This window comes from Herpailurus yagouaroundi, unplaced genomic scaffold, assembly GCF_014898765.1.
Source record: "Herpailurus yagouaroundi ecotype Mexico unplaced genomic scaffold, PumYag 159, whole genome shotgun sequence".
Taxonomy (NCBI): domain Eukaryota; kingdom Metazoa; phylum Chordata; class Mammalia; order Carnivora; family Felidae; genus Herpailurus; species Herpailurus yagouaroundi.
Genome location: NW_024412400.1, coordinates 31,246,405 through 31,270,033, shown reverse-complemented (window position 1 = coordinate 31,270,033; position 23,629 = coordinate 31,246,405). Strand labels below are relative to the sequence as shown.

Sequence of the window (23,629 nt, the reverse complement as noted above, 5' to 3'; positions counted from 1 at the left end):
AAAATAGTCTTTAGCGCCTTTTACAAAACTGGCCTGGATATGAACATCACAAATGCAATGGGCAAACTGAAATCAGGGCTGATGGTGTATTATCGGTGATTGTTTATATTTATCTGCCAGTGACTTCTTCAGAGCCTCATATTTATTCATTCAGTTCTTCCTTTGGGTCACATCAGTGAGAATGATTCTTATATATAGTGCTTCTTGGGAGGCACAGGATCCGGGATGTATTCCTTCCCTCTCATATGAGGCGGAAGAAGGACAGTCATTAAGGATTTTCCTGTAACTTGGGGACAGACCCACTGGGGTCTGAGAACACACACGCTGACACCATTCTATGTAAACCCAGACATGCTTCTGCTCATTTTAATTAGACAGATAAAATTAGCAAGGAGATTAAGATAAAAGGAGAAATTAAAAATATTTAAATGTTAGGTGGAATTTACAAAAGTGAATTGAACAATGAGATACAAGAAGGAATGAGGAGAAACACAGACACATTTGAAACATTCCTCGGATGCCACACGGCTTAAGCCAGTCCACAAATAAGGTAAGAAGAATTCTCCCTTGCCATCTCTTGAATTACAGATTCTAGGGATGTGGAAGAACATTCTCCAGAAACACTTTCCTTCTCCTTCTCTTCAGATGTTACCAAGAATAATCAGTCAGTATCATTCTAGAATGGCCCACACTGCACCCAATTCAAACCACTCACCTGTTTCCTGTCTGAATTTGCAAGCTCCTGAGAGTTTTTTCCCCTTTAATTTTATTTTTCTCCCTGCTCTCTCTCCCCATTGGGCCAATAGGCCAACTGGGCCAACCAGAACACCAAACCAACAACACGCGCCAGCCCCTTTGGATTTTCCAGGGGCAAAGATCTCCCGGTTCTTCTTTCTTGTTTGCATCTGTTACGAACAAGCACAGTCATTTTTATAACACAGACATACATATGTGTGCTCCTGCACACGGAAACAGGTTTTTCTTTTTTTTTTTTTTCCAATTTGTGGTTTCTTTTTCCTTTTTGCAGAAAATGCAAACAAAAGAAAAACAAGGTTTTCAATTGAAGGTACATCTCTTCTTCAATATGAAGACATTAATTGAATTGGTTGGATCCCCCATGCAGTGGTCAGCAAAGTCCTTTGGCAACTGACAGAACGACATCTGGAGACTCAGGAGCTGGGGTTTGTTTGAAGAAACTTCCCTACACGAGTCATGAGCAAAGGGAAATGGATGTGGGAGAAGGGAGAGGGCTCATGGGGAGGAGTACAAAAGGAGAAAAGAAAAGAATGTCATTGGTGAGGAAGAAAATGGAAAACTGCCTCTGTTTCTTCCCTCTACCTCCTTCCCTTTCTTCCTGTGGATCGGTGACTCCAGCCCCGAGTGGGAGCGGAGTTTACTCTTGGTTGCCCCGATGCATACTGTTTTGTCTTCACTTCTGTCGAACATCACCCTTTCATATTTTTATTATTATGTTTTGGTTTCCCATGGCATCTTATACATGCTTCTGTCACTAAGAAATGAAGATTGCCTATTAAGAACAGGTCCAGTCTCCTCTTCACTGATGTAATGCATTTCTTAGCTGAGAAGCCACTCTTTCCAGAACATTCCACAGTGGTCAACCTCTGGTTGCCTCTTGAGCATGGTCCTTTTCCTTCCTCTCCTCCCCCCAGAAAATAGAGTTCTCATGCCATTGCCGTTGGTGACTGACTCATCTGGACCCTCATAGAATGAATGCTGTTCAGGATCTTCTTCTGATGACCTGCCAAGGTGACCCCTATTCTCAGGAGGTCTCTAGGAGGGAAAAAGGTCACAAAAAAGGGCACGTTAGTGTTACGGCAGCTTTTCAAGGATCACAACTCATCACAGAAGGCAAGCTCTTGAATTAGGTGGGTAGGCAAATAAAAGTGTTTAAAATCCAACACTCAGATTACCCAAGTCTTTGGCAAATGCCTACATAGGTATTTTCTTGCTCAATCTCATTTGCTTCATGCAGTGGCCCTCGTCTCCAATGGCCCCCTCCCAACTTAGACAATCCTGGAAGTGTCGTGCCCTGTTCCTCACGTATGGGTGTTGGCTGGAGCAGCCCCTTCATTGTTTCCATGACCCTAGGCAGACTGGAACTTTCGCGCGCGCGTGTGTGTGTGTGTGTGTGTGTGTGTGTTTTAACACTCCATGCACACACGATATGGGGCTTCTGTTATGCTGCGGAGCTTTCTGCCTAAATTAGTGATCACCCACTGAGATTGAAAAGATGTGGGGTTTGCTTAGTTTTCTGATGTTTTTCCCCTGAGTTTCCATTTTCTGCCTCTGTTTGAATTTTAATGTCATGAATTTTTAAGAAGGGTGATCTCAAAATAACTTTCAAATATCTGCCCAACCAGGAATCTAAGTAATATGTTTAGGATAGGGATTTGGATTGTACTCATCTTTAAGCTGTGAGTCTTAATTTTGGGGAGACCCATGCATCTTTCCCTAGTTAATAATAATAATAATGTTATAGCATTGCTCAAGTATTTCTCATGTGCCATATACTATCTCCTGTATAGCTAAGGAAGCAGTTCATGAAAATTGACAAACCACTCAAGGTCAGTAATAATAATTTAACAGCAATTGTTTCTTGCGTGCATTCTGTAGGCAGGCAATAGGCCAAGTGCTTTGTATACATTATTCCATTAATCTTTCACCACAAACCAATGAGATGGGTACTCTTATTTTTTGCTCATTTATGAACAAGACAAGTAGGGCTCAGAGAAGTTAAGTAACATGCTCAAGATCACACAGCAGGTAACTGGTGGTGCAACTGGGGTTCAAATTCAAGACTACTTGGTTTTCAGCCACCCTGTAGGGCTGCTCTCAGAACTGTTCTAAGGTCCTGACTATATTCCCCCAAAGGCCCCTGCCCCTGGCATAGCAGATCACTTTGTGCACCAGACCCACAAGGCTGCACCAGGCTCCTGTGCTCTCCTCAACACCCCCTTACAGCTGGCGGTCAACCCCCTCAGAGCTGCAGCTGGCTCAGATTGTCAAATTGTCCATGTCTTTTCAGCAAACACTTCTGAGAGGCACGCTTGAATTCTGAATTCACAAATTGTCCTGCAATCTATTTTATTTAGTAGCTCATGTTCTTTTTCCATCTTTTATCTCTCAAGAAACAAACTAAATTGCTCCAATAGCGTGTGGGCATTTTTTACTTTGAACTAAATCCCTTAATTTTTCCTTTTCCAGACTGAGGAAATTGCTCCATTGGATTCCTCCAGTTGTGGGGGGTTAGGGGGTGATGGCTCCATACTCAGCCACATCACAGTGAGGAAGCAGGCGCAGCCCCACCAGCATGAGCACCCATTGCCACCCCTGAACCCGGGCTCTCTGAACCCGCCCCTGAATCTAGGGCATCCATGCCAGCTCTGCAAGATGGGGAAGCTGCTTTTCCACTGGTAAGTGCTGCTTTTGTTGGTGATGGTGGTGCCTGACAATAATTCGTAGTGGCAGGGACTGCCTTTATATGGCATCAACGGAAAATGAACTCACATTTAAAAAATGAATTCTGTTGTTTAGTGGATGCTAGGCTAGATGCACATTCAAGCCATCTCCCTAGGAAAAGCGGAGCTTCCATCATTTCTGGCAAGAATCAACCTCAAAGAGGTAGAGTGGGGGTGCCTAGGTGGCTTGGTTGAGCAGTTGAGCGTCCACTCTTGGTTTCAGCTCAGGTCATGATCTCACGGTTTTCATGAGTTTGAGCCTGTGTCAGGCTCTGCACTGACAGCACGGAGCCTGCTTGGGATTCTCCCTCTCTCTCTGCCCCTCCCCAGCTCATTTGTGTACTCTCTCTCAAATACATTAAAAAAAAAAAAAAAAAAAAGAGGTAGAGTGGGACTCCAGGAAGACTGACTTCAAAGCAGGAGTCTGGGACAGAAGCTGTTCCTCTGAGGTTCAACTGCTGGGGCTGGATGGGACCCTGCCTCTCCCTTGGGACTCAGCAACTGGCCCACCTCGAGAGGGAATCCTGGCACCTAGCACTGTGCCTGACATGTATCAGGCGATCAGTAAGTGTTTGTCAGTTGCCTGGAGGACCGACCAGTCCTCTACCGTGGGAAATGTGTATCACAAGCCACCAACCCCCATGTTGTCTATAAACGTTGTGGCCCAGGCAGCTGGTGAAGTCTCCTCTGTGGGGATGTGTCTATTCAAAATTTGACCCTTGCCAACTTGTTCCCAGCCTTGGCTGCATGTTAGAATCATCTGGGGAGTTTTAAACACCCTGATGCCCAGGTCTCAGTTCATACCACTTAAACCAGAAGATCTAGGCATGGAAATCAGCCATCAATATGTTTAAGAAAAAAATTTTTAATGTTTATTTTTGAGAGAGAGACACACACAGAATCTGAAGCAGGTTCCAGGCTCCCAGCTGTCAGCACAGAGCCTGATGCGGGGCTCAAACCCACAAACTGTGGGATCATGACCTCAGCCAAAGTTGGACACTTAACTGACTGAGCCACCCAGGTGCCCCAGGCAACAATATTTTTTTAAAGATTCCCAGGTGAGTCCAGTGTGCCACCATGTATGGGCATCGCTGTATCCCTGGGGTGGACTGGTAGAAGGAGACGGAATTAGCCATCAGGAAAGCAGCCCTCAGGCCCTGCTTTGCCACTCGTGAGCACTGAGTGTTCAGGCACTAATTCACCTACTTTCTGAATCTGCTGAATGGAATGAGTACAAGTAGATGAGTATCTCCCAAACTACAGTTCCACGAAACCCTGCCCCTCAAAAATATGGTTCCACAGTATTTAATAATTTTAAATGGGTTTCTTTATTTCAGGATTTCTCATGGCCTTTAGAATGCTAATATGTGTAGTGAATCTCCAAAAGGGTGATAAAGTACGCAGTATATCCCAAATTTATTTGACCATGGGACCTTTTTTCCAAGGAGAACCTATTAACATTTCCCAGAACTGGTGCTGCTCAGAACATTCTTGGGGAAATGATGGACTAATGGATCTTTAAGACCCTTTCTGGCTCTCATCTTATTTGAATAATTTTAGTTTTCGCATTCCTCCATACTCCTGTGGGAATTGCAGACTGGTAAATAATTTGTGGGAGATGGAAATGTATGCTTATTCACACGCGCTATCTAAGTACGAATATGAGCTCCCCACACGTCTGAGATTGTTGCTGAATCAGTGTAGTGCCTCTTCCTGCTATGTTGTTGAAAGTGCTGGCTGGCTGTGTTCTTTCCATCTGGATGCTCTTTTTGATGGGTTAAGTTTGAAAACAAACGGAGGAGAGAGTCTTGATGATTAGGCAAATGACATATGGCTATGACTTTGAAGAACTCTCATTTGGAGCCAGACTGGACCTCAGCCTCCCCACCCCACCCCTCCATCTTTCCAGGGCGCTTCGCCACCAGATCTGATTCTATACAGAAGTGGAGCTCTGGGGGTGAGGCAGAAATCAAGACTTGTACCATGAGCAAGAGCAGGGAAGGAGCCTTGATCCCCACCCACGGGGTACAGAGAGGAGATTCTTATCACTTACTCTGATGTCATCTGGGTGACCAGCTGGAGGGAGGTGAAGCCGGCGGTGAGGAAGCTGTCCCTGTACTGGACCATTTTGATGGCACTGAGCCAGTCATCCACGGTGGTAAAGGCCGTGAAGTCTGGAATGGAGCGGTCTAGCAGGGGCTGGGAAGGCCTGAGAGAAAGAGAGAGAGAGAAGCAGGTAACCCCACAGCTGCAAAGGTGCATGGATAGAGCCACACTCTGGGCAGACAGCAGACTTCATGTAGGATGAGAATTCTTTCCTGACAGGATGAAGATTACAGGGGAGCCCTGTGCTGACCCTTCTTGCCTTACAGAATCCTGAGTGGGCATAACTTCTGGAGGCAAGATGGCTGGTACCCCTGCCTATGGGCCCTGTCTCGCATCAGTCAGCTCAGACAGCTAGACTGACACAGCATGAAGTCTGGAGGGAAGAGAAGGCCCATAACTCCTTTGTAAACTGGAACCTAGGAGCTTTACCATCCAAAGTTTCACCATTAAAAATATATAAAGTTCACTACAACCTTCCCAAGTCTATTGGTACCATTTCTTTTTTTTCCTGGTTCTATCCTCAGCTAATTGGAACAGAGCAGCTCTCTGCTGATCTTCTCTGGGACATTCTCAAAGCAGACACTTCACTATCCAATCCACAAAGCAGGGTGCCACCTTAATATATCCCTCAATGCCCAACACCCATGCCCAGTCCTTCACCAAGAATTAAAGATTTGACCTCCAAAATATCTCATACTCATCCACCTCTTTCTGCATCATTACCCTGACTGAAGACCCTATCTTCTCTGCCATTATTCCTGCAATATTCTCCTGTCGGTCTTCACGCATGTTCCTTCCCCTCAACATAAGGTCCGCACTGTGGCCTGGTGCTCTTTGAAAACTGCAGGTGTGATCATGTCCATAACCTTCACCCTGACCCTGATTTGTGTCAAATCCTTCAATGGGTGCTCGCTACTCTGAAAATCAAGCCCAGAATTCTTAGCAGGGCCCACATGTTCTGAGCGTCTGGCCCTCGCTCACCTTGCCAGCCTCAGCCCTGACCCAGTCCCCTCACAGACTGGACTCAGAACACACTGGCCCTGTCCTTCCTACCCTTGAGCCTCTGTTCATGCTGTTCCTTGGTCTGGAACACTTGTCCCTTGATTCCCATCTTCCTTTCATTCAATTCATGCATTTCCTCCCTTCAGTGCTCAACTGGAATAACACTTATCAGAGATGCCTCCCTGACACGCAGGTATCACATGTATGCATTTACCTCTCCAACACCATGCACCTCCCTGCCACAGTGGCTATCAAGGTCTCAATTTTGCATTTCTTTGGGTGATCATTTGGTCTTGCCCCTCCTAAATGATTCAAAGTTCCATGAGGACACGAATCATGTCTATCTTATTCATTCTATACTGCAAGGGGCACAGTGCTTAGCACATACATGCCCAATAAACTTTGGTTGAAATATTAATAAATCAGTTAACACTGCAATGTAGAGGAATAATATACAGCTGACAGCTGACAGGAGATGAAAATTGTTCTGTGCATTTGCTCATAACAAATCCGATGGCGCTTTATTTCTGTGTCCCATAGCAATCAGGGCCTTTAGCGGCTAATAGGTTGGCCAAGGTTCCAAGTCTGCAGTTCTACCTTGTGTGGTTAACAAAAAGTGTGCCTTCTGGAAACAGAATCTCCCAGAAGTGGGGCCTCATACCACTCCTATCAGACACATTCAATTATCACAGAGCCCAGTGCCCAGCCCATCTGAAGCCAGCAGACAGTGGAGACCCAGACAAGTATCTTGATATCTGTCTATAGCCCATGCTGTAGGCAGGGAATATTTTAGAAAGATGGAAAGGAAAAAGGAAACAGGAAGTCTTGGAATCTCTTCCATTAGTGGATAAGGTTAGCCACCTCACCCTTGCTCTCAATAGATCAAAAGGCTAGCAGCCTTGCTATTGGGCCTGCCCCTAGTTATGAGACCACCCACACCTACGAACCACCCTATTCCACGAGACTCACACGGCGGTGATGGTTGCCACAGTCTTGAGACTTGCCGGGTTCCGGATCATCTTGTCCAGGGTGTTGACAATCTCCGCAAAGCGGGGCCGGCTGTTACGGTCCTTCTGCCAACAGTCCAGCATGAGCTGGTGTAGAGCAGCTGGACAGTCCATGGGTGGGGGCAGCCGGTAGTCCTGCTCAATGGCATTGATGACCTGTAGTGACACACATGGGAACGGGTATGATTGGGTGATGAGACACCCGCCAGTCATTCACAAAGTAGCTCCCAAGGATGGAGCCTCCCTCATTCTGTGCTCATATACCTCTCTCCATAATGGATTTGACGTGTACTTGGCTTTCCCCCCTAGACTGTCCCTAGTACCCGCAGTGAGGCCTGGCACACACTAGATCTCTGTAAATGCTTACTAAAGAATGAGCTGGTGAATAGCTTGAGCTTCTCCTCTCTTTAAGAGGACATCAGGCCCAATTTTGCAGCTGGCAGTGATGATGAGATGGCACACAGGAAACCTAGTGGACATTTGTTCTTTATAAAGGACCCCCATCAGGAAGCCTGGGTGGCTCAGCTGGTTGAGATTCCGACTTCAGCTCAGGTCATGATCTCGCAGTTTGTGAGTTCAAGCCCCTGTCGGGCTCTGTGCTGATGGCTGGGAGCCTGGAGCCTGCTAGGGATTCTGTGTCTCCCTTTCTCTCTGCCCCTCCCCCGCTCGTGCTCGTGCTCGGTCCCTCAAAAATAAATAAACGTTAAAAAAAATTAAAAAAAAATAAAGGACCCCCACCAAAGCCTGTGGTGGCCTCATCCTTACACTGCTAAGAGAAGAGAAAGGAGGGAAGGAATCAGCCTTTAACAGAGAGCCTTCTCCATGCTAGGGCCACTCTCGATGCTTCCTGTGCATTGTTGCCTTGACCTTCATGATGCAGCAACATGAACTGGCTTGAAGAGAATTTGACTACACACATCAGTTAAGTGCAATGACAACGGTCAAAATAACAAGGTGAACTAAAGTGAATATAGCCAATGAGGTTTTGGTAATTTTTGCAGGCTCCAGGGGATAATTTTGTCAAGATCTTAGAATCTTTACATAGTTTGGTCTGCTTTTCATATGGTTGCAAGAGCTTATTTCACACTTTATATCTTAATTTCCAATTCATTTAAATAGATTATGACTGCTCTGTGCTTTTTGTAATAGCAAAAATAACTGTCAATGACCCAGTGCTAAACATGGGAATTTATTACGGTGCCCTCCTACCGTGATGGAAGGCCTGGTGCACAATGAGCACCTTTAAGTGATGTAAAAATGTATCTGTTGAAATGGAAATACACTCACACTGTAATCTTAGGGAAAAGAGCAGGCCGCATAACTGCAGGTATAGTATAATCTTGCTTTTGTAAAAACAAAAATCAAAACAAAACAAAAAAACAGTAATTATACACATGCATAAAAAAGACCTCGGAAAAATAGATGGCATGGCATTAAATGGCGGTTGCCTCTGGGCAGGTAGACACATGAGTGCTTTTCATGCTCGTTTGTGTTCTTTCTATAATAATTATACATTGATTTTATATTAAAATAAACAGTTCAAGCACCTTCAACAACAAAGGAAATAATTTGGAGTTCAGAGATTTTCAGGTGTTTTTACCTCTACTTTAAAAAATGTCAGATTCATTTCAACGGATTCTTCTTCTTCTTCTTTTTTTTTTTTTTAAACTTTGTAGATCAGTCAGAAAGTATTTTCAATCAGTTTGTATTTTTACAAATTCTATGCCCAGGATATAGGACATGGAGTGGGGCATGAGATATGACCTGAAGTCATTAGAGATAATCAAGGTGTATTATTCCTTCTATTCTAGGTGGTGGAAAAACAAACAAGGATACAAACCACACTGGTATCAGTTCTATACACAAACTGGTGACTGGGAATGTGCACTTTTGAATAGTATGTTGCTTCACCGATAAATTTTTACCCCCGCCAAACTCCTGTCAATCAAATTACCTGCTTTCCTCTAAGGAGGGCATTACAGTCCATTTTCCCCATGAGGAAATAGAGGCACACACAGTGGAGTAACTTGCCTGATGACCCACAGCTAGGAAATGGCAGGACTGAGAATAAATCATAGAGGTGTCTGATTTTTAAGTTTGGAACACCTTGAAGCCCACTTTCCCGAGGCCTCTGTGGGGCTGCCATTGTAATCTCGACCTGAAGAGTAGTCCTTGGAGCTGTTTGATGTCTTCACGGCAGGAAACAGGGGTATGGAGCTAAACCAAGTAATCCATGAGGAGGAGTGGCCAGGCATCATTCGCATCAGCGTGGCTCATAAACTGGCACCCTTTCCAGCTCCTTCTAGGCAGCCAGACCCAGGGGCCCTGTCACAGAGCCCCCACTCACTGTGGAGATAAGTGGGATTATCCACTGAATGGCCCCCGAGCTCATTTTGGGTTCCTTAAGGACAAGCTAGGCAGGGCCAGCAGGAAGGGCTCGTGTCCATATTTAACTTCTCATGGGGATCGGGGACCCCAAAGTCTTCCAGTGCAGGGCAGCTCATGTTGCCCTAAACTATTGGCATCTCTGCTCAAATTATGTGGTGCCAGAGCCCCAAGTACTTAATTCTTCCCACTGACAAGTTTTCCTCTCGTCTTCCTGTAACAGGAAGGAGTACTGGAGTCAGGGGGCACATCTCCATGGTGTGACCAGCTGGCCCAACCACTCCTGGCAGAGCACCAAGAGACTGGGGGACCCATACATGGACTGAATCTTCCGTCTGTGAGGTCTGGGCTAAATGCAACTTAGCTACGCTTCCCGTCTCCTCCGCATGCCACCTCACTGGAAATTTTGAAGACTATCCTGCCATTTGTTTTGTATTTCCCATGCCTGTCTGGTATGGTTTCTTTTTAAGAGGATATCAGAACCACTGATCCCTCCTCCCTGTGGGTCGGCCAGGAGTGCAGACCCCCACATGGTGCTGGTGATGGTGTGGCATTATAGCTAGGGGCGAAGACACTGGAGGCCTGGGTTCAAATCCTAGTTTCACTTCTTATTAGCTCCAGAACCTTGGGAGAGTCACTTGACTTCTGGAAATTGCACAGATAGGGTTATTAAAAAGATTACATGGCACAGTGAGGTGATGTTGAGCACCATACACATGAAGGAATGGTAGAGGGAATATCTTCGTCAGATGGAGGCTGTCATTCCTGCCACATCTACTACGGTACTTGTCCCTGCAAAGGAGGTTACTGTTCTGCTGCTGGTCACTGAAGATCTAGGGCCACAGTGTTTTGAGAAGCACGAAGCACATAGTGGGGGGTTGATTAATGGCCAGATTCCTATTTCTCACCCTTCAGGATATAGGATAGACATGCTCATGTTTACAAAATGGGACTTCGTGCCATTTGCTATCTCTTCTACATAATTTTGTTGTCATTACTCAAGCTGATATTCTGGGAGCATTGATGCCTCTTGCACATTGGGGAAAAAAAAAAAAAAAAAAAAACCTTTACCTTCCACCCCAAAGAAAAAATTACCTAAGTCATTAATTGATGTGTGGGTAGCATCTATCTACCCAAGCCTTTCGTTGAAGTGCTATGCCTTTGGAGGGGTTTACTCTCTTTAAGAATCTGGGTGTTTTCTGGGGCGCCTGGGTGGCGCAGTCGGTTAAGCGTCCGACTTCAGCCAGGTCACGATCTTGCGGTCCGTGAGTTCGAGCCCCGCGTCGGGCTCTGGTCTGATGGCTCGGAGCCTGGAGCCTGCTTCTGATTCTGTGTCTCCCTCTCTCTTTGCCCCTCCCCCGTTCATGCTCTGTCTCTCTCTCTCAGAAATAAATAAATGTTAAAAAAAAATTAAAAAAAAAAAAAAGAATCTGCGTGTTTTCCAAATTTCCTGAGTATAGAACTTGTAATCAAATTAAAACATCGTTATTTCAAAAAAAATAACTGTGGTCCTCTTATGGGGTTTTGGGATCATTCTCTGTCACACCTGCCTTGCTAGCAGGTGTGGGAAACTGGGAGGAGACACGGAGAAGCCCCTTCCGTCCGACCACCTGATGGCTGTAAACACCAGTGACCACGTTTGAATTGTGTGGAAAGATTTGGCCCAAGGTGGGGGGTGTAAGGTATTCTTCTGAGCAGACTTGAAAACTGGGGTCAGACCTGGGCCCCCTTCCTTGGTCTGTAACAGGATGAGATAAATGGATGTTGAAAACACTGGTGATTAGAATGAGATCAGATGGCATTTCCAGAGAGAAGCAAGAGTGAGGGTGTGGTGGTGAAGAGAACCAGCCCGAGAGAGGCCACTGTCACCCAAGCAGAGCAGGCTGCCACCTCACTTGGAGTGGTCTGCAGCAACTCTTCGGGCCTCCGACGGCCAGCGTAAGCCGATGCTCTGGGCCCTCAAGAGCTGGGGCAGGGAGGGGAGAGGGGCTGCTTTTGTTTCCCCTGTACCCGGAGAAGGCACGTGCTGGGGGCTGGGGTTGGATGGGTTGGGTGGGGACGGGGCAGGCGGTCTGACTCATGTGCCTCGGGGAAGTGACTAGAGCTTCCTGGGGGATGAGAGGGCCCCTAGCCTCGCTCAGACCACATTTCCTATTAGTGAGCTGGGCGGTACCTGCTCCACCTTCCGCAGAGGAGAGTGAAGTGGAGAAGCTCGGAGCAGTGGAGGAACCAGGGCAGAGGGGGTTAAGTTGAGCTCTGATGTTTCAGTAAAACCACAGCTCCTCTCCACAGACACTGCCACTCTCATTATCTCTGTCAATCAGATCCAAGCAGCAGAACTTCCAAGTTCTCTCTCTGGCTGACAAACTCTCTGTACATGTTCAAAGACCTTCCTGGGCTCCGGAAGCCCAATTACCAGCACTCCGACTTGCCTCTGCAATTCCCTTTCTTAAGGCCTTTCAACTGTCATCTGCAGAACCCTTTACTGCCACCACCTCTGCGGTTTCTGATGAGTGTGGCTCTAGCCCGGCCACTTGCGGCCCCTCCTGGCTCCCTCTCAGGCCGGGCCGGTTCCGAGTGGGCCAAAGGCACCCCCCACCCCGCTTTCCACCCAGAGCACAAATGCACTTGGGACAATGCTTAGGGGCCTCGTGTTGGAGAAATACAACAAAATTGAAATAAACTGCTAATTTGCAGATGTTCCTCTTCCCTTTGAGACCCAGCTCAAGCATCAAATATCTGGGAAGCCTTTTTTACCTCCCCGCCTCGCCTAAATGTTCCCACAGCCCCCTGGAGTAGGTGCCGCTGGACTGGGAACAGCCGAGAACGGAACCGGCAAGCACAATGCTTAGCAGCATTGAGTGTTTGCTGAATGAATGATCTGGGAATTCTGGAAGTCTAATATCAGAAATTCCATTTGTTTTCAGCAGAAGTGAATTCATTTGCTGAGAAGATCTTGAATGTCAAATCTTGCCTGTCAGTTTCATAATCCATTCTATGTGTGCTGAATTGTTCTTAATAGGATTAGAGTCTCAGAAAAGGGCCTCCCTGTTTCCTGGATCACATTTATGACTGCTCCAGCTGACGGTATGGATGCAGCCGGGTGCGGCTGATTTCATGAGCGCAGCCTCGGCATCAATTCTGACACTTACTGCTCTGACATGCTACAGGGCAGAGGCGAGGCGGGGATAATCATAGATGAGAGGGGGCCTACATGCCACACGTGGCCCTGGGACCTGGTTAACAATGCAGCCGTTTCACCTGCCCTGGGCTGACGCCACTGCGCCCATGGGATCAGGGCGCACATTCACAGCAGGAGCCCAGCTCCCAGATCACCACCTTTCTCAGTCGCCTGAGCACCTGCCATGGCTCTAAACCTCGGGCTGGAGAGAGGGCTCACTGAGGCCAGATTTCTCCAGTTAACAGGGCCCCGGAGCCACCAAGCATGGAGGTGCTTATGGTGCAGCTGATTGCCCAGTGGAGCAGATCTGGACTGGGGAGAGCCCTGCCTCATCCTGCTGCTAGGTTGGGAAAGATAATAACTGCCCCCCGGGGAGATGGGAAGAGTAAGAACAGAGGAATGCAGTTTTTGCAACCCTCTCAGCTCCAGGGGGAGGGTATGTATTGAAAATACAAAAGCGGAAGGGTGGGGGGGGGCCCCCCCCCCCCGAGCCCAGGATCAAAGGCAGTGTGGAAATTCAGATAGGACTTTCGATTGGGGCCTTAACAAAGCAAATCATCCTCAAAAGGCTTCCTCACCGCTTAATAGTTATGAAGCAAAGGGTCTCATCTGGAACACCTCTGCTTAAAGCATCTTAGACGCTTAAAGCCTGGAAGGGTGCTCATCACCTCCCCAGAGACAGGGTCCCACTCCTGCTGGCCATCTGAATCTGACCAACTTTGGGAAGCTTGCTCAGCTTCTCCTTCAGTGACAGGTGACAGGCCCCCAGAAGAGTAGACTCTCAGGAAAGAAGGGCCCTTTCCAGTTCCTCTCTTTAAAGTTGAGAGGTGTGAGCTACATAGAAACTGCCACTCGGGGCACCTGGGTGGCTCAGTCAGCTAAGTGTCCGACTTCAGCTCAGGTCACGATCTCGCAGTTTGTGGGTTCAAGCCCCGCGTCGGGCTCTGTACTGACAGCTCAGAGCCTGGAGCCTGTTTCAGATTCTGTGTCTCCCTCTCTCTGACCCTCCCCTGTTCATGCTCTGTCTCTGTCTCAAAAATAAATAAACGTTAAAAAAAAATTAAAAAAAAAAGAAACTGCCACTGGTTCAACACAGCACATCTGTCAGAGGCCCCGCCCATAGACTAGCTCTGCTCCGCCTCTGTCGGAAGGACAACACAGGGGCTGCACGCTTTGAAGCAGGGCAGAATCTCCTACTTCATTTGGGCCTGCTGTGTTTCATGGCCCACAGCCATTAGGAACCAGCCCTGGAGCTCCCGGGTTGGCCCAGGTACCTTTACAGGCTCTGGGGGTATCGGGATTGTCATATCTCCATGCTGGACTCTCTGATTACTTCAAACACTGCTGCCAAGGGGGTTCCTGTATCTCCTGCCTGGACATCTCAAGTTCAGGTTTTGAGGCCCTGAGCTGAAACCAGAGAGGAGGGGCTGGCATGCCACTGGCTGTGGGAACCCTTCGATGGGGGTTTGTGGCGACCGGGTACCGCTGACACTCACATCTTGGTTGGACATATCCCAGTAGGGTCTCTCTCCAAATGACATGACTTCCCACATGACGATCCCATAGCTCCAGACATCGCTGGCAGAAGTGAACTTGCGGTAGGCAATGGCCTCTGGAGCTGTCCATCTCACGGGGATCTTCCCTCCCTGGAAGAAGGAGAAGCCAGTCAGCCCAACTGTCAGGTTTCTAGTCGAAAGCAGGAGAAAATGAACTCAGCATGCACGTGCTTTCCACTCTCCTGCCCTCATGTCCGGTGAGCTAGGACATCCAGGATAGCCCGAGCCCCATGGGCAGGCCTCCATTACACACCTGCAGACAGGGGCTCAAGGAGGATTTGTGTGACCTGTGCTGGTCTCACGCCATAAGTGGACACACCACCGTGAGGCCATGGCTGTACCGAAGCTTCGTGAGTCCCCAACTCCCTGCACACCGATCTTAATGTCACTGTTGGGAGGTGGGTGGTAGAGGGGGTGTAAATGGTGTACATGCACCCCAACACCCAATTCCCTACTACAGGAGATTGGCTAAAGGAGCCAGGAGATGTCAGGTGCAGCTGTCTTTGTTCCACAGCATTTGTAGCCTTCATAACATTGGGTCGGCAGAAGCAAAACAAACACAAAAGTGGAAGCCTCCTACTACAAGATCACTTTCCTTGTGTTTCACCTCTTGCAGGGGGTTGAGGGTGGGGGGAACAGTTTCCTCACCCTGCAGCTTGCAGACAGCCCTGGGGCTGCACTGGGTTTAATGGGCCGGCACTGAGGTCTCTGCAGGTGCCAGCTATTCGCCGCCCTGCCTTTCAGTGGAGGTTGACATTCCAAGGCTGGAGGTAGACACTTCTCGCTTTTAGGTCTGCTTCTCCTCCTGGCCCTCCAACCCCACACTGGATGCTTCCAACCTGCTCTCTGCTTGGCCCTCAGCTTGTCTGCCAGACGTTGGCCTGTTTTAAGGGATGACTATCCATCCATTCATTCATTTGCCCTGTCAACATTAGGCAGTGAGCACTGCTTTGTGCCAGGCACTTTTTGAGGAGCTGGTGTCCCAGAGATGAGCCAGCCATGGTTCCTGCCCTCAAGCTGCACAGGGAGTGGGGAGGCAGATAAGACAACAGACACTTAAAATGGGGATATGACCTCCCTAACCGCAGGGGATACAGATTCCCTGACACAGGTAGTGGGTGGGGAAGGAGCCCAGCAGCAGCCAGAAGGCCAGTGTCCTGTGGGGTTAAGGGCACCTAGAGCCTTTGTTTGGGTTTGGATACAAGTACTGCCCCTTCCAACCTGTGTGACCTGGGGCCAGTCACATAACCTCTCTGTACCACTCTTTCTCCTTGGTGCAGTGGGGGAAATGATCACACCTATACAGTCAGAACATGGGTTACTGCCCACACAGTGCTTGGGACAGGGCCTGGCATGCCACACATTTGGGATCTGTGGCTTCACCATCTGCTCAGTCCCAGAGGACGAGTAGAAGTTGATCAGGCAAAGAGACGGGAGGAGGAAAGTCCAGGCAGAGAGGAGCGTGCACGGGTGCCGGGGAGGGGGTAAGAGCGAGGATGCAAGGGGGACCCCAGCATGGCTGCAGCTTGGTAGTCCCAAGGGTGAGTGTGGGAAAGGGGTGGAGGGCAGGGCACCAATGCCACTCCGCGCCCCAGGGTGAAGTGGGGGACACACGTCAACGCAGCCCTCCACAGCTCGTCGACCTCTAGAACAAATACGATCCTCATTTTCATTTCTTCCTGCCAACTAGCCAGCTTTCCCTCCCTGGCCTTTCTCTCTGTCTGGGCTCTGCCGGCACAATACAGGAGGCTCCCTCCCTCCCCTCTGCATCTGCCTCAAGCCTCTGCTGACGGAGGCTATTTTTACACTGACCGCTCTCACGATCTGTTCCAATCACCAGAGACGCATGTTGGACTTTGGCAAAAATACCTTTAAAATGTGTAAGTGGTTAATCTGAGTGCGAGTGACAGAAAAAGGAGCAAGCAGCAAAGCGTATTTATATCTGGTTTCCTGACCAGGGCCTGAGAGGAATAACGGCTGCCCGGCCAGGACCTCCCCAGATGCACATCCAGCTTCCTGCAAAGAAGACAGTCCTGATTTCCCCCGAAGACCACAGGATTTTGTGGTGGGAGATGTCCTCAGCTCAAATGCCAGCAACATGACAAATGCCTGGAGGGCAGGCCTGGGCCTCTGCAGCAACAGGGTGCTTTGTTCTCACCATCCCCCAGAACATGCATGAGCTCACTGGTTTTATCTGTAAGGCACCCATGGCTGGGAAGACAGGTGGAACATTCAGCCAGTGAACCGGGAGTTAGCAAACACCTGGAGGCCAGTGTCCACCATTGGGGTGGATGCCACGCCTGGAGAAGGCCTGGCAGCCCCTTGGAGGGGTTCCTGCTCCCTCAGAAGCAGAAACTGGGTGAAGTGAGGCAGGAGAGAGCAGGAGTTTAATTCAGGTGACTGTGTGTGTGTGTGTGTGTGTGTGTGTGTGTGTGTGTGTGCGCGCGCGTGCGCATAAGAGAGAGAATGGGGCTCCGTTAGAACTTATCATTATGTGTGAGAGGAGAGTGGGAGACAGAAAGCTTGGCTGTGTAGGTCTGTGAGTAAGAGAATTAGGGCTTATCTTCTGTGTGTATGTTTGTGTCAGGGAGAGGGGGAGCGGACTCTAAAGTGCGGTTCTTCTGAATTTCAAAGAGGCGGATTGGGAGTCTGAAGGTGTCCTCTCTGCCAAGTCTGGAGCAGACCCCAGGGGCTGCCGGTGACAGCTGTTGAGTTGCTCCCTCCTGCATGTAAAGTGGTGGAGCCCGGCCTGCTGGCAAAGCGCCGCAGCCCTCCTGCCACCTTGTGCTGTTGGGCCTCACTGAACACAGAGTTTGGCCTGTCATGGCCACCTCCCCCCCCCCCCCCCCCCCCCACCAATCCCAGCGGGAGCAGAGCCTTCCAGAAGAGCCTTCCAGGACCGACAGGTGACAGCTTGTCACACCAGCTCTCCCACTTAGCCAAGAAAGCAGGAGATGCCGACCTCTGAGGCGAACCAAAGGAGGGAAAGTCAGGGGGGCATAGGGATGGGTGCTTTCATTCCTGGGAATTTTAAACTATTCCTCCCAGCTTTTCAGACATCACTTCATGAGCGTTGCCTTCTGATGCTCAGAGGTAATTATGGTGATGATTATTTAACTCGTCTTTGGTTATGTGAGAGGAAAGCTATTAACATAGAGCATAATGACCAGCCCCATGGAGAGAGACCGGAAGAAAAGGCAGTGGAATGGTGTTACAGAAGGCAGGGTTTTTGCCAGTGAGGACGGTCCTGCTAGAAGAGAAGTCTGGACCAGAAGGCCCAAGGCCATTGCATTCATATAATTGCAAAGTGCTCTCAGAGTCACTGGCTCTCTCCAATGCAGGCATGAGGAAGGACCACAGAGAAGGAGTGATTTGCTCTGTTGGATGGGAAGGCACATGAGGGAATAATTCTCAGGGGGAGGAGCAGATGAGGCTCACTGGAAAAGAAAGTGCATCCACATGGGCAAAAAGAGGCCGACCTTGGGCTATTTAAGAGAGCACTGTCCCTCCACAGGGTTTCTCCAAGGTGCCTGATGACTGCTACCTCCAGGGACAGAGAGGCAGTCTGCATTCTGCAAGGACCCGGTTTCCCCAGAGCTGCCACAGGAGGTCACTGTTTGGGTGTGGGGGAGGGAGAAGGGAAGAGGAGGGAGGAGGCTCTCACCACCATCAGGGCCCTAGGCTCCCCACAGGACTTGCACGCTGTGTAAAGCTTCGCATTGAATGGTTGGGCTGCCAAGAAATTCTTCAAAAGTTTGAAATCCACTGCTTCAGAATAAACACGCCTTAACTCTGGTATAAGACAAACTATAATTGTGTGTGTGTGTGTGTGTGTGTGTGTGTGTGTGTGTGTGTGTTTGCGTGTATGTGACTTGATGAACTAAAAGATTATCTGGCAGTGGATTAATTCTAATCTAGACATCTTCAGGGTCAACTGCCAGCAGGTGTGACCAACAGGTGGAAGGTTTCAGTGTAGAGGTACTTTAAGTCCCTCAGCCTCAGCCAGCCTGCAACAAGCATCTAGCCAGCACCCATGCTGCCCAGCATCCTGGTGGAGATGTGGCAGTCAGTGATGAGACTCAGCTCCACTCTCAAGGATCCATGGATAGCCACCATGCCTCCCAGCCAGTTCATTCTCTTGTCACAATAAGATTAAGTAGACACAGCTTATAGCTTTGGTTCTAAAACCCAGTCAATTGTAGAGTTTTACAGGCCAAAGTCTTAGCATAGTGCCAATTCCCCTTGCTGATTACTTATCCTAGCGATGCCCATAAAAGTAATACTTCTGTGGGCGAGGGGCATTGCTACAGTACTTTCCTCTGCCATCTTGTGTGGGATGAAGTCTCACTGGGGATATAGCAGGGTTCCAGACACTCATGAATACTGAGTATGGTGATAAAAGACTTTTTCATCAAATATTGGGATCATGCTACATGTGGAATTCTCTTGAAGTCTGGAAGCAATAGGTTTATGACCAAGAACATCATGCAGTATCTCTGAATTTCACAATAAACAACTCTCCAAAGGTTTACAACATATAAAGCATATTGGAGTTGTTGCAGAGATCCACAATGATATATATGTAAACCACTCAGTATATTATTGTCACCATTAAACAAGATTTATTGAGTTGTGTCGGTTGGATTGTGTCCCATTCCCCCCACCCAAAAACATATTCAAGTTCTAACCTCCTGTACCAGTGAATGTGACCTTATTTGGAAATTGGGTATTTCAAGATGTAACCAAGTAAGATGAGATCATACTGGATTGGGGGATGGACCTAACATCCAATGACTGGTGTCAGAATAAGAAGGCCGTGTGAAGACACAAAAATGGGTAGGAGGGAATAACATATGAAAATGGAGGCAGAGATTGGAATGATTGGCCAAGAAATGCCAAGGATTTACAGCAACAGCCAGAAACTAAGAGAAAGGCATGGAACAGATTCAACACCTTGGTTTTGGACTTCTAGGTTCCAGAACAGCGAGAGAATAAATTCCTGTTGTTCAAAGCCACCTAGTTTGTGGTGATTTGTAACAGCAGCTATAGGAAACTAATACACTGAGTATATACAAATTTATCAGGTCCTCGCTTAAAAGTACTGCTGTTAGGGATGCCTAGGTGGCTCAGTTGGTTAAGCGTCTGACTCTTGACTTGGGCTCAGGTCATGATCTCATGGTTTGTGAGTTTAAGCATCGCATAGGGCTCTGGGCTGACAGTTCAGAGTCTGCTTGGGGATTCCCTCTCTACCCCTCCCCCCCCCTCAAAATAAATAGGGGCACCAGAGTGGCTCAGTCAGGTTAACTGTCTGACTCTTGGTTTCGGCTCAGGTCATGATCTCAGGATTCAGGAGTTCAAGCCCCATGTTGGGCTCTGCACAGACAGTGTGGAGCCTGCTTGGGATTCTCTCTCTCCTCTTTCTCTGCCCCTCCCCCACTTGTGCTCTCTCTCAAAATAAATAAACTTAAAAATAAATAAATAAATCTTAAAAAAGAAAATGACTGCTATTAAATTCCCAGGTGGCAGAGCTACCATGGGCTGCCATTAGGAGGCAGTAGGATTTGGGAGTGAGAGATACCTCTGATGGAAGCCCAGCAGATAAACCCTGGGCCCTCTGTGCTGTTGATCAGACCCAGGCCAGTCTACACCTTGAGGAACTGCCTTTTTTTTTTTTTTTTTTTGGCAACGTGAGTGTGGTGTGGTGAGAACTTCAAGGGCAGCACCGCGGCAGTTCTAGCACGGACAGGGGTCAGAAGGCAGTCCTGACGATGATGCTGGAGCCACCATCACTTCTCCTATTCACTGGAGAGGCATGCCACGCCTGAGGGAGAATCCACCCTCGCTCTACCAGAGTGGCCGCAGACCCAGGTGGCCACTCTAGGCCTAGGCAGCTGCATCTCAGTTGTACAATTGAAGGCAGTGTCAATGTCCTTATTCTTGGCTTACCCACAAAACCTAGCCTAGTGGTTCTCCGACTTGGCTGTCCATTGGAATCACCCTGGAGAAGGGTCTTTTCTTTTCTGTTTTCCTTTTCTTAATGCCAGTGGGTATTAGAATTTATTTAGAGTCTCTGGTTGTGGTAAAGCCTGAGCACTGGTAGGTTTTAACATTTTAACATGCTTCAGGTGAGTCTAATGTGCAGTCATTAGTCACAACCACCGGCCTGGAACAGTGGTTCTTAAATTTGAGTGTAGATAAGAATCTCCTAGACGTCTTGTTAAAACACACATCACAGAGCCCTAACCCAGGCTTTCAAAATTACTTGTTCTGGAATAGGGTTTGAGTATTTACATTTCTAACAAGTTCCCACTGTGGTTCCCACACTTTGAGAACCACTGGCATATATCTACCGAGCATAAATCATGGATTGAGCGAGGGCTCATCTTGAGTATAACTGTGAGCGCTGTTGATGGCTAGGTTGAGTAGGAGTCTGAGACTTCATCTGGACTCAGCAAGGAAGAGGGCCGTGACTCATGAGGAATGTCTGCCACAGGTTAGAGAATGAATGGCTATAAATATATAACAAGTATTTGCCAATATTGCACTAAACCTCAAAAGATCTCAAAAGGATGGGGGAAAAAGGCAGCAAGTTGGTTTCCCCAAAGTTTCCATCAAGTACCTCTGTGGCCCAAGGGAAATACAGGGTGAATTGAAGTTTCCATTGCACAGAAAATGTCCCACAGAAGGGGCCTTGGGACAGTCCCTATGGGGCAGTGGCCATCTTGACTCTGCAGTTGGCCAGCCTGGGTGAGGCATCTGCTTGTGAGAGGGGCTCTGGGCAGCACTCTGAAGACAGTTCAGACACAGATGGCCCTGTCCCCAGCGTGCATCCACGTTCCCAAGTCACTGTCCACTGCCCTGGACCAAGAGGTCTAATGTGGCTCTAAGGATTAAAATCAGAAGGGATTTTGGAATGCACATTTCTATTTAAAAGCACTCTGAAAGTACACCGACCCGTTTCCCCCAACCTAACCAACAAAGTGATTTTTCCAGATAAGACCGGTATCAACCAGGAAGGAAAAGCAGGTTCTGCCTAAAAGGTTATCTTTCTTGAGTGTTACCAGCTTCTAACAGCCAGTGGAAATGGCTCCTGGCTGCTGAATTGCAATTGAATCTATATAATAAAGAGGCTGTTCCTAGTTCCCCAGGACGCCAGGAATTTGCATGAAAACAGTCTCTCCATCTTCTGAGAGAGTTCATCTGGCCCCGCTGCTTATTTCTTTCCAGAAGCCACAATCTTGATGGTGACACTGTAATTTATTACCATGCTAAGGATTATGATGCAACATACAGAGAATTAGAACTTTAGGTGAGAAACAGGCTGCAGGAACAGGTGAGCTTTTGGAGAACATGGTCTTATTTGTCATGCAAATGACACAAATAACAGAAAAGGGCTGGGAGAAAAGACAACCCAAAAAGACACACTGCGTTGGCTGCAGACAAAATTGTTTCTAAATAGAATGTTTTTCAAAGCTTTTCTTGAAGCATTAGTTGCTCCTCCAAAATGAGTGACACAATGCATTTCATACTCGTAATAAAATATGTGATTTGAATAACTACAAATGGAGAGATTTACAGTCGGTGAGGTCCTCATTCCCTCTCCCCTGAGCTTTGTGAGCACTGAAACCCTTCTGTGAGATACTGTGAAAGGTAATTGCAGCCCAAATATCATTTTCCAGCAGCTAGAGAAAGGCCTATTTGGACATAAATTAACTAAAAATATGCGGATGATAGTGTGTGTTTCATGTGTGAAGAACAGAAAGGCCACTTGGTGACGTTTCCCAGCTGGAGAAAAAAAATCCTGTTCAACCAAACAGACACTGTTTCTCTGTACTACACCAGCAGGGCAAACAGCTGTCTTTTACTACTCACCCTCAAAATAGCCCCTGATGGCTGAGATGTGGGCAGGCATTATTATTATTATTATTATTATTATCATCATCATCATCATTATTATTGTCACACGGCACTTCTTGAGTTTGTAATTGAAAAGAAAGGGTAGAGAGACCAGGGCTAAAAATTCACTGGCTGCCTCATTCACTTGACAAGAGGCCATGGGTACTCTTTCTGGACCAGTCCAGGGAACAAAGCCACTGCTGCCCTGAGGAGGGCACTGTTCAGGGAATCCCAAAGTGGTAATCAGCTCGGTGATGGCACAGGCTTGGGCTCTCCTGGTGCAGTCCGAGAAGCCTGGGCCTTGCCATTAAGGCTTCTGAAAAGTCGGCCTCTGGAGTGAGTGGCTGGATAAAGTGGCCCAGTAGGCTGTAGTTTCTCTGTGCTCTGCCTTCCCAGATGGTAGACTGCTGGTAACCCAGGGAGGGAGCCAGTCCTCATGAAGGACCTGGTGAGCAGGAATGAATGTGCCACAGTGCTGAACTAAAATACCCCAGCTCCCAAGGTGGGGTGGGAGGGTGGGTCTCTAGGCCCTTTGGCTGATGAGGATGTCAGGGAGGATCAGGAAACAGGGTTGAGGAGGGAGCTAGGCAGTCACCCTACTATCTACCTTTCACTTCCTGGGCCATGTCCAGTTATGTATCCATCGCTTCTCTAAAAATGGCAAGAACTGTGCTTTTTTTGAGGACCAAAGCTCCCACCCCTACTGCTTCACTGCTGCCCATTCTCAGCCCCAGGCCCACCCTAAAGGACCACAGTTCTCTCCTTTTTCAGGCAGAGACCTCTAGGCTTTCCCACATGTCCCCATGTCTCTGTGGCTCCTGTTTCTGTCAATAACCCAGATGGCCGTCCTACCTTTTGCCTCATGTGTCTCCCCTATGAGCTCAGGCACTACAGTCTTCCTGCATTCCATTCCCGCCCTGTGCACAAGGACACTTAGGCTTCCTGGGGCAGGGCTGCACCCACCATGGCAAGGTGCCTGGGCTGTCAGCCGGGCAGATTCTCTGTCTGCAGACTGAG

The 23,629-nt window shown here is 48.2% G+C and overlaps 1 protein-coding gene across 2 annotated transcripts in view; it reads right to left on the bottom strand.

Moving 5' to 3' along the window:
- Positions 1-333: 333 nt before the first annotated feature.
- The window catches only part of EPHB1 (EPH receptor B1), a 431,880-nt gene continuing 408,584 nt past the window's right edge, over positions 334-23,629 (bottom strand). For both annotated transcript variants that reach the window (XM_040480245.1, XM_040480246.1), the window contains exons 13-16: positions 14,657-14,806; positions 7,557-7,750; positions 5,533-5,688; positions 334-1,791 (exon numbers count right to left, since the gene is read on the bottom strand). In XM_040480245.1, coding sequence (XP_040336179.1) covers positions 1,683-1,791; positions 5,533-5,688; positions 7,557-7,750; positions 14,657-14,806 — 609 coding nt within the window. In that variant the 3' untranslated portion in view covers positions 334-1,682. The remainder of the gene's footprint in view (positions 1,792-5,532; positions 5,689-7,556; positions 7,751-14,656; positions 14,807-23,629) is intronic.